The sequence below is a fragment of the Pseudonaja textilis genome, chromosome 3 (assembly GCF_049901715.1).
Source record: "Pseudonaja textilis isolate UNSWEBS1 chromosome 3, rPseTex1.2, whole genome shotgun sequence".
Taxonomy (NCBI): Eukaryota; Metazoa; Chordata; class Lepidosauria; order Squamata; family Elapidae; genus Pseudonaja; species Pseudonaja textilis.
Window position 1 is genome coordinate 20,509,138 of NC_141992.1, and position 15,153 is coordinate 20,524,290.

Genomic DNA, 15,153 nt, shown 5'->3' on the forward strand with positions numbered 1-15,153 from the left:
GCACTTTGTAAGGAAAGAAATGTGTAGCAAATACTTTTCTTTTTATGCACATCTTTGCTGAAATAAGATCCTTTTAAAAAAAAAACCCCACATAGGTGGAAATCCCCTTGGTGCCACATTAAAGTTTAAACCACATACAATGTATGGACTGGCTATTGTTCCTTGTGGAAAATTGCAACCTTTCCTTAGATCTATGCAAAAGAAAATGTAGCAGCCAATAAACAGTTTCCAAACTCAATTCTTCTGTAATTCCTCTGCAAACCACTCAGAATCACTTCAGTGAAATGGGTGGTGTAGAAATGTAATAAATAATAAAAAGTAAATTACCACAAGGAAGAGTTGGTGTGGGGAGAATAAGAGGCAGATGTAGTAGCTATGTATGCTTCCTTGAATTTACCAAAAAATTAAAAAAGGCAGGATAAAGTAACAACTATAGTAATGTAATAACATATTAAATCATTTTTGTTATGTTGCAATTTTTTCTATATTGTAGACTCAGTGGCTTCTTCTGATACCTTCTACTTCCTTCCACCATTGGAATTGTTTGAAATTATGTTTATAACTTTATATTTTGGGGGAGTTTCCACATGAGCTTCTCTTGCCATTGAATTATACTTTTGTTTTGGATTTATTAACCCCTGCTTCTTTCATGTTCCATCCATCAGCATTTTTTGTTACCTTCTTCAAAGCTCTCACTGGCTCTACTTCTTCTAAGTCTCCCAATTAATGAGGATCAATTTAAGCTAGTCAGTCCTCTTTTTCTAGATAAAGACTAGATAAAAGTGTTCTGGGAAATCTGAGTGATTTTGGATTGTTAACTAGTCAAAAAACTCTCATCAGAACAAAATGTATCTTATTCAACAAACATAATATGAGCAAAGTCTCAAAGACATTGTCCATGAAGAGAAGCTCATCAGGAAATCATATTACTTTTGAGTTCTAAGCTTTTAATTCTCTTTCGTTTTGCTGTATTTCATGCTCTTGTTCTGTTTAACCATTATTATTTTAATGTATTATAATATAGTGAACTGAAGACTGTAAATTTTTTTAAAACCCAATAAAAATAATTGCCTGTTCCTTGGATTCAAGAGACAGCAAAGAAAACAATTACAACAAAGTTACAAGGCAAGACACTAACAGACTAATTCTACCATTATCTATGCAGAAACATATGTCCTTGAAATCGATATGAGATAATTCCCAGGAAAGTAACTTTAAATATTTTGTTGGTTACAACTGGAAGAGACAAATCTGAAATGGCAGAATCTGAATACCTATGAAAACAATTTATGTATACTTAGGAAAGGCAAGTTATCCTTTGAGAATGCACTACATGCCTGATAAATATATAATGCTCTTTGGAAAGCCTTTTAAGCATCGTTTTCTAAACTAAGCTGATGTGTGTCACACTACTTATCAAGAGTTAGAATGCAATGATTAAAAAGGGGCCCACAAATCATTGTAATGCAGCGCACTGCAGAAAACCACCAGGTGAAGTTATGCTGTATTTGCACGGTTGATATGATCAGGACTGTATCAATACCTTCATTTAAAACCACCAGTTGCAAAGTACTGTAGTTAATTTTCATGACACAAAATCAGTGGGCCTCTTGGGAATTTGTCTTTTGGCCCTAAAGTAAAAAGTACACAGCGACTTTCCAAGGTGACCTTTGGACAGCTACCAACTTCGTGGCATTAAGTTATTTTCTCCACTGAAACACAGAGGAGAAATTTTGGGTAGGGTGCACAAATTTCTCTCTAGAACTAACATGGGGAATCTTTCATACAATATTCAAGCATCCTCAAGGAGAAATCTGTGAGCAGAGCTCCTTATTGTGTCTATGCATGTAGGTAAGAATGGTGCACATAAAATTTACAAGTAAAGAGCACTTGTCTAGGCCCGTAAGTATTTGTGCACCATGGTGCCACCTTGTGGCTTAACCATCACTGTTCTCAGTAATAAAAACCATTTCAGAGAAGGTTGTTATCAAGATGGCTGCCTCAGGAAGAATGTGAGCATGTGTATGTGTGTGTGTGTGCTTGCTGGAGTGTGAGAGAGAGAAGAGAAAAAGTCCTGTAGCTCCCTCTTCCCACACAGCTCACTGCAGCTGAGCTGCTGTTTCTAAATCACTCTCAAGATGGCCTCCAGAGGAGATAACATAAGAGGAAGTATTTAGATTCTTCAAGGTCTTCAGGAGGTAAACATACCATATCAGTCATAGCACAGAACTCATCCAGCCTTATTAACATCTCTTCTATACATTCTTCTATTTCTTTCATCTGAAAATAAAGAGATAATTTAAAATTACAGCCCCTGCAAAGCGAGAACATCTTGTGTATCCCAAAGTTGAATGACTTATTTTTAAAAAATTAAATTCTGACAGCTGAACACAATTTTTCTATTTCAGGTTAAATTATGTGAACCAGACACATAATTTACATACAGAATGTTTTTTTTTTAAATGCCATGCTTGACAAACTTGATTCTCCACATTTTCTCTCGAATGACAAGCATGCAAAATTTTCTTGTTTGGATCCTTTCCAATATCATAGCAACCCACTCTCCTTGCAGAAAGCATTTTGTTGGTGAAAACCCATTTAAGGTGATGGAACTCACGTATAAGAATCTGTTTGAAACAAGTCTCCCAATTTACAATGATTATTGGAATTTCAATAGAAGTCTTTGAGTGAATCTGAAATAAATATATAGTTAAATGTTTAACAATTGTCCTTTCTTCTCATAATGTCATTTCAAAGAAACATGTAACATAATCTGCAGAAAATCACACAAGTTTCCAATTACTTGTGTTTTTGAAAAGAAAGTGACAGAAAAAGCTAACGGCTGAAAATTTCAACCTTCTTCTTTCTTTTGGCCCAGCAGAAATTTGGAAATGAACAGCAATATTTTCTTTTGGTGAGAATTCTGCTGTAATATAATCTAATATCTTATGATGATCTTCTGCAACTTGGTACCTTTCATTTTTTTTGTTTCTTCATAACTTCAAACAGTTGCTAAGTCACCATAAGGTAAGGACTACCTTTATCACTACATTTCTACTCTATTAAAAGTTATCAGTCCAAGATTAAACTTTTTTTGCCTACTTCTGTATTTTAGTATATATCCATTTTTACACACACACATACACTCATGAATTTCTGTAAAGTTCAACACCACCTTTAAAAACCTTAAATAATCCCTAATATCAGAGTTATATTTAACTTTTTAGGTCACAGACTATCACTTGAAATCGTTCTCTTCTAATATTTCAAGGAATAGGCCTTGCATAAACATTCCATCATATTCTCTTTATTTCCTCTGGTCGCTTTTCCACAAGCAGGCAGGATGTTTAGGAAAACTTTACATATGACAATTGTTCACCCATACCCATTGCCTGTGGGTAGCCCTGCAATCACCAAGCTATTATATTGTGCTTATAGTGCATATTAGAAAATGAACATGGTAACAAATGGCATAAATATACACCTTACGCTCTTGTCAATAACAGCCTTGCAAAAGTCTGTGACATTTAAATAAACTCCTTTTAGAATTGAGCCTATGAAGGATAGAGAACATCTATGATATAGCTCAACATCTATTATTAGTCAAGAATTGTCTTTTGATATTTCTGTACTGCTTCAAAACACAAAGACATGCATAAAGATTGTGAACAGAGTATTTTCAATAATTCATCGTTTACTTGAAAAAATATTTAAATTGATATTCCCAATGAGATTTCATATAGACAGTGGGCTAAATTTACAGAATATACTTCATAAACACATTTGGGCATTATCTCTACTAATCTCTGAAGCAGTAGGCCTTCTGAATGGCAGTGTTGGAGAAAACAGATTGAAAGACTACTCCTTCAGGGAAGACCCTTAAATTCTGCAGTGTTTTCCTAACCAGAAATAAAATTATGTTACCAGGTAGCTCAGTATAGTGCTATAATATTTGGCAATGCCTTTCTGATAGATAAGATCGCTCTAAAATATGTTCATAAATGTTATGAATTATCGTAAGCGTTCCTAAGCCAGATTTCTTTTTTGACTCAGTGGGATTTCAATTATCACTTTCTTCTGTTAAAATGAAAATTATTATTGCCATGCCACTGTGAGAAACTAATTTACACCAAACAAGAAAAACTAAAGGCAGAAAATATTGCTCATTGTTAATGACACTCTCAAGCAAATGATCCATATTATGTAATTTGGGTCAGCTGCAAATTTGGAATTCAAAACTGTAATGGTATCACTTGTTTTCTTTGTCCCCAGTGTGACATGAATTCAGATTAAAGAGTTACTGTAGCAGGCACAAATGTATTAAATTTGCAGTTTTACTGATTGTATTTATTGATACAGTTTGTTACATTGATAATAAACTTGGGGGAAAAAAAAAACACAGGTTGGTTTTTTTCAAGAAGGAATTAAGAACATACTCCTTCAGGAGATTATCATTCTAATTCAGATATTATTGAATCACATCCATCACTGGAGGTTTTCAAAAACAGACTGGACAACCATATGAGTGGGATAATATAAGGTCTCCTGTCTTGAGTAGGGGGTTGGACTATAAGACCTCTGAGGTCCTTCTAGCTATATGATTCTATGTTTTATGTTCAATGTTCTAATTAAGGAAATCACTAAAAATTCCATTTACTTTGCTATTCATGTTAATATGGCAGAACTCCACTGGAAAGGTCCACAAAAAATCCACAAAAAATCTAACAATATTATTTCTCTGATTTAAGTACTAATTAATTTTGGACAATTTACGTATTTTTAATAATTTATCTTCTTTTTATTGTTTAACTGACAATTTTCCAGTGCCGGCTTCTTCTATACATATTTCTTCAGTGTAATTTTTGACTGCTTACTACTATTTGTATACTACTTTCCATAAAATATACAGGTTCGTTTCATATACAAGTTTTCTGCTTAGTTTTGCTGAAAAACAAACACTGGTATTATGAAGTCCGGCAGAAGCAGAACACACAGATTCTCCAGAACCCACAAATTCAGTGTAACCCACAGCAAAATTATTTTGCATCCCTAATTGAAATATTCATTTTGGGTTCATCCATCATCCGTAACATAAACAGGAAATAAACTTGTGCCTAAAGCTTTAAATGTTCACTTTTCTTTCACTTGGTCAAGCAGTAATGGATCTGGTTAGCCTTGGTTGAAAACTACCAGAAATTCCCTAGATCAAAGGTGTCAAACTCACAGGCCGCTAGCTGGGTGTGTCACATGATGGCCACGTCCATTCCTGCTTTAGCAAAGGGGGGAAAAGTTGTGATATGTCATGTGACAACAACATGATGCCACGAGTTTGACATCACTGCCCTAGATTGTAGATTAGAAGGGAAAGTGAGGTGACACAATCTTGAATAACCAACAAGTCATTCCCAGGAAACAAGCTCAATAAATCTACTCATATAAATTTGTATTTAAAAGTAGCCTCACAAACATGTTCATTTAACCCAATTACTAGGGAAGAATCCTATTTAAAGATGGTTTACTTCAGCAAAAATGTGGCCAAGTTCATGTAGTTAATTATAGAATATCTAAACCAATCTAAGGTAGTTAAGCTTATGACATCTTGTATTTTGCTTTGAATGGGGAATGATGAGTATTAACAGACATGTTCAAAAGCAATTATGCTAGATTGTTTTTATTAATGGAGGCATGGAAGTTTAGTATCCATTATTCCACAATCATAAACAAACATGATAAAAGTTAAGAGTATTAGTCATCATGCAGCAGTAGATAGCATGGACTTTGAAGGATTAGCAAAACCAAACCTGACATTTTCTTCCCTTGGGCTAATCTGAGCACATAAAACAGTATTGATGATATTATAAAAACAAAGTAGGAGAAATCTGACACACTAATTCAGGTATTTATCTTGCTCTTAACAGTCTTGAGGGAGATAATTTCTTGACTCTAAACACACATACACACATTTAAACATCTGAATAAGTCTCTTCGTGAGGTGTCAGTTGAAGTTCACTGAATTTATTCTGGGAAAATTATTATTTATGAAGTAACAAATAATAAGTCTGCTCTGCAAACCAAGTCACAGGGACAAAAAGTAGATTGAGACGAAGTGTAGAATAACTTCATTCAGTTGCTCTGTTCAGCCTTCCCACCCCAAGTCAAACTGTTCACATCTATTATAGTAGTGTCAGACTGAAGAATATTTTTATTTAACTAGCAGCATGCAAATTCAAGGACTGGATTGGGCTTTGTGAAGCATGACAACCATCACACTTCCCAAAATGGATGAGGCCACCACCAGGTGAGGCAAATTGACAGTTTTGATTTTTTTTAAGGTGAGGTTCCTGCACATAAGGCACCTATTTTACCACTTAAAATTAATATATTAGATTCTTTTTATCCCACCTTTATTGTTTTATAAATAACTCAGGGTGGTGAACATACCTAATACCCTCTCCTCCCATTTCCCCCACAACAACAACCCTGTGAGGTGGGTTGAGCTGAGTGAGAATTGACTGGCCCAAAGTCACCCAGCTGGCTTTCAGGACTACTGTAGGATTTGAACTCACATTCTTCATAAACAAATGATTCTGCCATCACTCATTTAGCTGAACCTACATTTCATAGTAATTTAACCTGTTGGAATTAGACAGTTGGAGAGCAAGGATTTATTTGCCCAGACAACACTTGGAAATACAGGAGAAAACTATACTTTAAAATATCAACAGAATTCAGGTATTAAGCGTTGAATAGTATAAATTCTCTCTCTTCTTCCTTACATCATTTGTTTTGGATAACCTTCATATATATTATAGATAGAGACATACAACAACTCTTAAATGTATGGCAAAAGTAATGCTTTCATTTCATTAATCACGTGTGTCTATTATTTTTTCTCACATGTTTCTTTTTATTAACACTATTGCTTTAAACACTACATAAAGATCTTTAAAAATGCAATTCAATCTCATCAATTAAATCTTATATATATTTGACTTGGATTATTTGCCACCAAGTTGGTGTCAACTGTTAGTGACCACACATATTTTCTCTGTGGCCTAACCTGCTTTTTCAGTTCTTCTAGCTGTGCACCAGAGTTCATCGGCTTTGTGTGTGTGTGTGTGTGTGTGTGTGTGTAACTATGTCTGTCTGTCTATCTATCTATCTATCTATCTATCTATCTATCTATCTATCTATCTATCTATCTATCTATCTTACTCCCAGATTTCAGGACACTTTTCAAATCTCTGTTTATAAGATTTGCCAATTGTAGCAAATTACAAAATTATGTTACAAAATTTAAAACTGGAAAATTCACATATACTCGCTTATATTTGTTCTATGCACATATACAAAGAATGATTTACCAAATTATTCTCAATAATCAAATTTCAGCATTGTGTTTATGATTCATGCAAATCTTAATTTATTCAACCCTCTCAATGAGAGATCTTTGAAAGTTGCTCTCCTTTTGATGTTTGTCTCTTTGCAATGTTTACAAAATATTTCTGGATTCACTCAACAGTAAGCTTAATATAGCCAGCCAGTTTGGTGTAGTGGTTAAGGCACCAGGCTAGAAACCAGGAGATGGTGGGCTCTAATACCACTTTAGGCACAAAGCCAGCTGGGTGACCTTGAGCCAGTCACTCTCTCTCAGCCCTAGAAAGAAAGGAAATGTCAATTCATTTCCAAAAAGGTTGCCAAGAAAATTGCATGGAGTTCTCCAGGCATTCAACACTGATACTAAGACACCAACATAAAAAAGTTGTGCTTTGTTCAAAAGAGATCACTTCCAATATACTACAATAAAACTATGTGCCCTGAAAAACCTTAACTAGGCTTAAATGCTTGAAGACATTCCTATTTGTGCGTGTGAGGTTAGAAATATAATTCAAGTGCAGTATTTTATTAATCGGCCTGTTCATTACTTTGGGTATTAAGTTTTTAAATCCACTATTCTCTTACATGGCCCTCTTCCAATTTTTTTAAATGTATAAAACTGGGTGCTAACAATGCAAATTTTTGCAATTCGCATTATCCAAAAATTCAGTCAACTGAAAATACTTTTGGATGCTAATAGTACAATATTCACAGCTCAGTTATTCAGAAAGTCAGCCAATTAAAAATAAATTTAGCATAACAAAGTAAACAGCCTTTGAAAACAATTTGAGAAAAAAAGTTTTAAATGTCTTATCTAAAACTGGGCAGAATGTGAACTCTATAAGAAAGTTACAACTTGGAAAAATGCCCTATTCCTTGTGCCTGTTGTTGCTAACAGCCAAATGGGCCCACAGATGCAAATAATGTTCAATAATTTAACTCTTTAGATACTAATATCAATATTTTAAACTGAATTTGAACATTAAGTGGAATATAGATATAATCTAATCTTGCAACCTCCAGGTTATAAGTCAATTCCATCTTAAAATTACATTTCCCAATTAAATATGTATAGGCCAAGCAGTGGCCTCACAATACTGATGGGACCTTTGCCCTTGGTGACTTGTTCCATTTTATTTAAATATTGAACTGTAGTGGAAACAGAAGAGAAACTTATGATAGTTAATATGAATCTACAGGATGACTGACCTGGAAAGATTGGAGATAGCTTAAGAAAAGCAGCATGCAAACTTCCAGTTCAATGATTCCCAAGGATGTGGCGGATCAAAACACTAGTGAAAAATTGAGGAAGACCAACGTGTAATGTTCTCACCCCACGGTTAATCAATGTTTTTTTTGTAAGTATTGGATAATTTATATTTTTATATAGGGTTGTTGTATGCACTGTAGAGTAACTGCTTCCAGAGGTAAAGAAAAAGCAGAAGGCACGTTCATAATGAGGCAAACCCACAAGAGTTGAGAGGGATCTAAAGGATGCCTTTCAATCGGCCAGTCTGCAGATTGCCTCAGTATTCCACATCCTCGGTGGCTGGTTCTTAGTTCCTGGCTCTAAGCTGCGTCCACCCGTGCTAGTCAAGGAACTCAGTTCATCTATGTCAAAGAATTCAGTGTCGTGAATTTACACAATCCACGGAATTAGGCAGAGGGGCTAAGTTCGGACAACGCGCTCAACTAAAACGCGGTAGGCTAACCTGGGATTCGGTGGGTCGTGGGGACCCAGCCCAAGCATCTCCTTCCCTCCCCAAGCGAGGCCCCGAGGTACACAAACCCCTAAGGATGCCTAGAGGGACCCTCCCCTTGCAGTGCTTCGCTCTACTCGGCCACCCCAGGAGCCTCCCACCGTACCTCCTTCCCGGTCTCAGGGGGAAGACAGTAAGCGAGCGGGCGAGCCCTGCCGGCCTCCCTCTCCTCCGCTGCCGCCTTCCGCCGCGGCTCTCCGTCCTCGGCGACATCTGCGATCAGCTCCGCCGCCCAGCCGTCGATTGCGGGGAAGGCGGCGGCGGAGGAGGCGGGCGGTGAGGGGCGGCCTCGGGAGGCTGCGGCTCCCCCTTCGGCGGCTGCCTGGCTCATGTCAGCCGCGCGCCTTCTCTCGGGCCGGGGGCCGTGGCACAAGCCGGCAGTAGACCGGGGCCGCTCCCGCTCTCGCAGCCTTGCAATCGCGGCTTTGAAGCGGCTCCTTTGGGCACCTGGTTTTCCGCGGACGGAGTCAGGGCTCCCCCTAGCGAGCAAGGACCAGAATTGCGCTTTCGGAAGCTCCGGATCTTTAGGCCACCGGGTTTTTTAAAATTTAATTTAATTTTTTAATTTAATTTGATTTGTCAATCGCTTACAAGATAATAGGTATAAGAATAAACATAGTTATGAATACATGGAATGGATACATATAAGAAAAAATAAAAAGAAATAATAGGACAGGGATGGTAGGCACCTTGGTGCACTTACGCACGCCCCCTACAGGCCTTCTTAGGAAAGGGGTGAGGTCAATAGTAGACAGAATAGTATGGTAGATGTTACATGGGGGTTAGTTACTCACTGGCTGTAAGCCCACATGGCACAACATAGAAGAACAAACCCATCGGGACAAGATTCAGCAGCCCACCTACATTTAAAAGGCAACGGCCACTCTTTTGAAGACAGCAAAAGTCCACATTTTGGACAGAGAGGAGTCAAAGAGGCCATCTATGTCAAAATTGAACAGCCCTCTCAACAGAGGGTAAGAGACAGGACACCATCTTTCTTCCGACTACAACACAGTCATTTCAACAGTTCCAAGAAGGTGCCACACCCATTTGCACTACTCAGGTAACCCTGAGGACACAGATAAATCTCCAGATGGCCTCAACCACTCTCTTAAAAAAAAAAATCAAATGACCAGCTTTCTGCAAGGAGTATAATTCTTCCATTCCCCACCATTCAGTCAGAGCTGAAGAAACTTCTTGGATAAGAAGTTAAATGTCTTCAAAGAAAAAAACAGAAAGTCCAGTTGCCTCTTGAAAAAAGCACTTTTGGGACAATCGTGACCTGGATGACTGAGAATCTCCATGGACATGTGAAAACCTGAATTTTCACCCAAACCGCCTTTGAGTGAATAATATGTTAGGTTTCTTTTTTTCTTTTTACAAAATCTCTTTTCTTTCTCCTGTTGCTGAATGGTTTTGCTTTAACAGTTTTAACTACTCTTAAAATTTGAATTGCTTTGGGATACTCTACGGGAAAGACTCTCAACAACTTTTAAAACTTCTCAACAACTAAAATGCCACACACAACCAGGCATCATATAAACATCACACAGAGAACACCCCAAAGCACACCAAGAGCTTAAAGATGGGCTCCAGCATGAATCTGAAAGCTCAGAAGACTACACCTCTGGTCTCGGTGACCAACCCAGATTGGATCCTACAACATTATCCTGGGACATGTATATTTGCCTTCAGTTGTGAGAAGTTTTAAAGAAATACATGTTAGAAAGGTTGCAATTGAATTCCAAGACATCCTCTATATAGATTCACATTAGCAGAACTTTTATTATGCAATTCCAACTAAGAGCAGAACAGACAGTGAATCAAATTAAATTTAGTCTGGTCCTAGCTCTCTCTGCTGTGTATCTGCTTGCACATATATTTTCGTTCAATCATGTTTGATTCTCAGAAACTTCCTGGAGAAGCCCCTGCAGATTTCTTGGAAAACTTTTTCAGAAGTATTCTGCCCTTGTCTCCTTCCCAGAGCTAAGAGAAAGTGACTGGTCCAAGGTCAGACATCTAGCTTTGTGCTAACGTGGGACTAGAACTCACAATCTCCCAATTTCTAGGCTCATGTCTTAACCACTATATCAAACTGAGTTGTGTGTGAGTATATATGGGTGTACAATTATGTTTGTTTTATAAGCAATCAAATCCAATTTATAAAATGCATGTGTATGCGCATAGACAGCAAGCAGAAGTACAATCCTTCATAGAACGATGGGACAGCTTTAAGGCATCATATTGCAGCCAGACTGTTCAGCACAATTTTGTCATGCTACAAGCCATAGCTAATTCAGAGGTGATAAGATTGCAGTTGAGGAGCTGGGTCATCGTTTCAGAGATATTTTCTTACCTAAACAGAGATCCAGAATGTTCATGAGTAGGCAAACAAATCAATAACAACATGTGCTATAGGTTTGCCATCATGGCCCTATTCCATTTCAGAAAAGTGACTGTCCAGTCTCTTCTTAACAACTTCCAGTGATGAAACACCTACAATTTCTGACACAAGCTATTCTACTCAGTTTCTGACTATATCTCACCCTTAAAACCTGCTTAGATTTCGTCATATATTTGGTTTTTTGGTTCAGTCCATAATTGCCTGTGTACTGTACTTAATGTACAGGTAGCATACATTAAACACTCTCCTTAATAAGCCCAGAATGACAGTTATGTAATTGCAGTTGTTGAATGGGTCACCATGTGACCAGACCTGATTTTGCTATTTTTATGGTGGTAATTAAGTGAATGTCAACCCATTTTGCCAGGAACCAGACGTAAATGCTAGAAACCAGCAAAACAAAACAAAATGAAACGAAACAAAACAAAACAAACCCATCAAAAATTGCCACAGGACATTGCAAACACCCATAAAGGTGAGCTGGTTGCCAAGTGCCCAAAATGCAATTATGTGAGTATCAGTGGTGGTATGCTACCGGTTCAGCCAAACTAATAGTAAAAAAACCTCTGAGGATCAGCTGAGAGGAGGAAGAAAAGCAGGGGTGGGATTCAATTTTTTTAAACCACAGTTCTGTGGGTGTGGCTTAATTGGTGGGCGTGGCTTGGTGGTCATGTTATTGGCTGCGCATGGCCAACTCAATATCATTCACATCGAGGCACGCATCTCCTCACCTGGCCTCTCATGACTGTGGGGATGCTGCAACAGTTGTAAGTGTGAAAAATGGTCATAAATCACTTTTTTCAGAGCCATTGTAACTTTGAATGGTCACTCCACACAAACCAGCAAAGGAGGGAAAAAAAACTCCAGAGATGTTCCTGAGACAGGAAGTCTAGTCCTGCCAAGAATGTAATAAGGGTTAATGGAGAGGCAGTTTCTGTAAGCAACACCAGAATGTTTCCTTCCTGCCTTCCTTACAGGATTAGGCCAGTAATTTCTTCTAACAATTGGTTCTCCAAACTGCTTAGAATGTTAACAACCGGTTCTAGCAAATAGGTGTGAATTGGTAGAATCCCACCCCTGAAGAAAAGCCCCTGACAATCAGCTGAGAGGATAAAGAAGAGAAAAGCGCAGGATTGGCCATCCCACCCACCCCTGCGCTTTTCTCTTCTTTACTCACTTTGCTTATTGCTGCTGCAGGTCTAAGCTGGTGTGGGGAAAGCTGCATGCATGTGTTAGGTGTGCACGCACACGTGATCAGTGAACTGGTAGTAGAACAGGTTGGATCCCACTGCTGATGAGTATACTGTGTATGTGGTGGGGGGAGGGGCTGTCATAACTACGAAAGTGGATCATAAATAGATTTTGGGGGTCCATCATTACTTTGAATGGTCATTAAGCAAAACAATGAGAGTTACATGATTATTAATAACTCTAACAAGTTATTGAATATACTCCACAACTACCTGTACTGTATGTTATTTATTCAAGCAATTACTTTTTTCATCACTAGATGGCAACCCTGCCCCCCATTTTTATGACAAGGAAAATTATCTCTGTTCTATCACCAGATTTATCCAATGCAGACTGTTTAATACTACAAATAGTGTCAATTTAAATGCAATTTAACTGCAAGGTTTTTGTAAAAAAAAAAAGATTGTCTCAATAGTCTTTTTCCTTTTTCACTGAAGGAATAAAAAAAATAATTGTTAGTTGTCGGTCATTCAGAGTTGTCTGCTTAAAATGGCATCTTGGGCTTAAAAATATAAAATGTATTTGTAGCTCCTCTATATGGAAAATGGAAACCAGATAAGTCATAGGGTAACACTGTTTACCAGCCCCAGGTTCACATGGGTTGGCTAGAAAGAATTTTTAACATCGGGGATGTAGTTGCTGTCTGGATTTTGAGGGAAATTAATCAAGGAGAGAAGCAATATAGAGTTAAGGAGAAATTTCCTAACAATGAGAACAATAAACCAGTGGAATGGCTTGCCTTCAGAAGTTGTGGGTGCTCCATTACTGGAGGCTTTCAAGAAGAGACTGGACAGCTACGCGTCTGAAATAGTATGAGGTCTCCTGTTCATGCAAGAGATTGGACTAGATGACCTCCAAGTTCCCTTCCAACTCTGTTATTCTGTTCTATTTCCAGCATCAGTTTGGGAATGTCATGTTTCTTCCTTCCAGCAGAGAGACTAGGATAGGAAACACCGAAGGACAATTCTATCTTAAAATATTACATTTTCAAACCATTTCCTGCTAGGTTACCATGTTCTTCTTTTACACATACAGTATATACACATTTACACATACAGAGTAAGCATAGTGTCCTCTGTCACAATCTTTACTTTGTCACGGTCTTTAGTTAGGCACTACTGAGTTGTGTCTAATTTCTAATGACTGTATTTCTACCAACTCACCCTGTCATTAGTGTTATTTCATCATAGTCTTCCATCCAAGTCTATGCCGACTTAGCTTCTGAGCTCAAGCAATATTTCTGTCATCATCATTGCAATTCTCTTTCCCATTATCCTTCCCACACATATATCTTGAGATGTTTCTAGGTTTAAGGAATGGTGATGTAAGAAGACACCCAGGGTACTAAAATTAAGTCTGTTTAAAAAATTTAGAGGGTAGATTTAGTGCTAGTGCCACTTCTAATGGTTCCTACGATCCATTTTCAGTAATCAGTTGCAAATAAATTCCTTATTTTTCCCAGAGATAGGCATATCATTTGCTTTGCTAAATGAAAATATCTATTTAATGTGTCACAGAGAATAAAACAAAGGTAAACTCTCATTTCAAAGGCCTTCAAAGCCATCATCAGCTGGATAGGACAGCAGAATAATATTGTTATTCTCTCTTTTCTCCTACACATCTTTTTGCATTCACTGAATACAAAAAGAAAATTTTAAAGAAAGGGGGGGAAAGGCTAAAAAAAGAAACAAAAACATACAAGGCACATATTCAGAGACAGAGATAGAAGCATAAAACATATAATAAACATTTTAATGAATGGTAGTAATTATTAATTATAATCATAATTGATAACATTGGTTTGTAAATTGTACATATAACTTCAATTCTACAGTTCACTGCATAGAAGACACCATATGTTTATCTTTCCAGTATGTATTTCACCTTCAGTCAAATGTGAGTTTCTATATTATAGGAATAAAAGAATAGGAACAGCTGATATTGAATCATGAGAATAACTGGATTAATGAATACTGTATTAGACACTGTAGAAATGTATATTTTAATGAAGCATTGATTTCATTGCAACTCCAACTTAATAGTTTCTATATAAATGGGGTGTAATAAATATGAAATATTTATCTTTTGAAAACAATATATTATAAGGAAGGAATGCAAACTTTATTTGATCAAGGTTAAAATACGTTATTATTTCTGGTAATCTGTAATGGAATTTCTGTGACATTAGGACAGAAAAGATGCTGATTTGTCCAGAGATAAAAGGAAGGATATTTGATGAAGAGATCATTGGTTGTAAATTAAGAGGGGCTGAAGAGTTACCAAAATAGTTTTAACTTGTTGTGACAAAGATTTCCTTTGCACCTTTATCTACTCTTTTTTCAGTTTGCATTGGATTTACCT

General features: G+C 37.2%; 1 protein-coding gene across 3 annotated transcripts in view; it reads right to left on the reverse strand.

Annotated features, from left to right (window-relative positions):
- Positions 1-9,592, reverse strand: part of BCAS4 (breast carcinoma amplified sequence 4) — a 33,074-nt gene extending 23,482 nt beyond the window's left edge. For all 3 annotated transcript variants that reach the window (XM_026697301.2, XM_087929000.1, XM_087929001.1), the window contains exons 1-2: positions 9,244-9,592; positions 2,209-2,280 (exon numbers count right to left, since the gene is read on the reverse strand). In XM_026697301.2, coding sequence (XP_026553086.2) covers positions 2,209-2,280; positions 9,244-9,468 — 297 coding nt within the window. In that variant the 5' untranslated portion in view covers positions 9,469-9,592. The remainder of the gene's footprint in view (positions 1-2,208; positions 2,281-9,243) is intronic.
- Between the last annotated feature and the right edge of the window lie 5,561 nt (positions 9,593-15,153).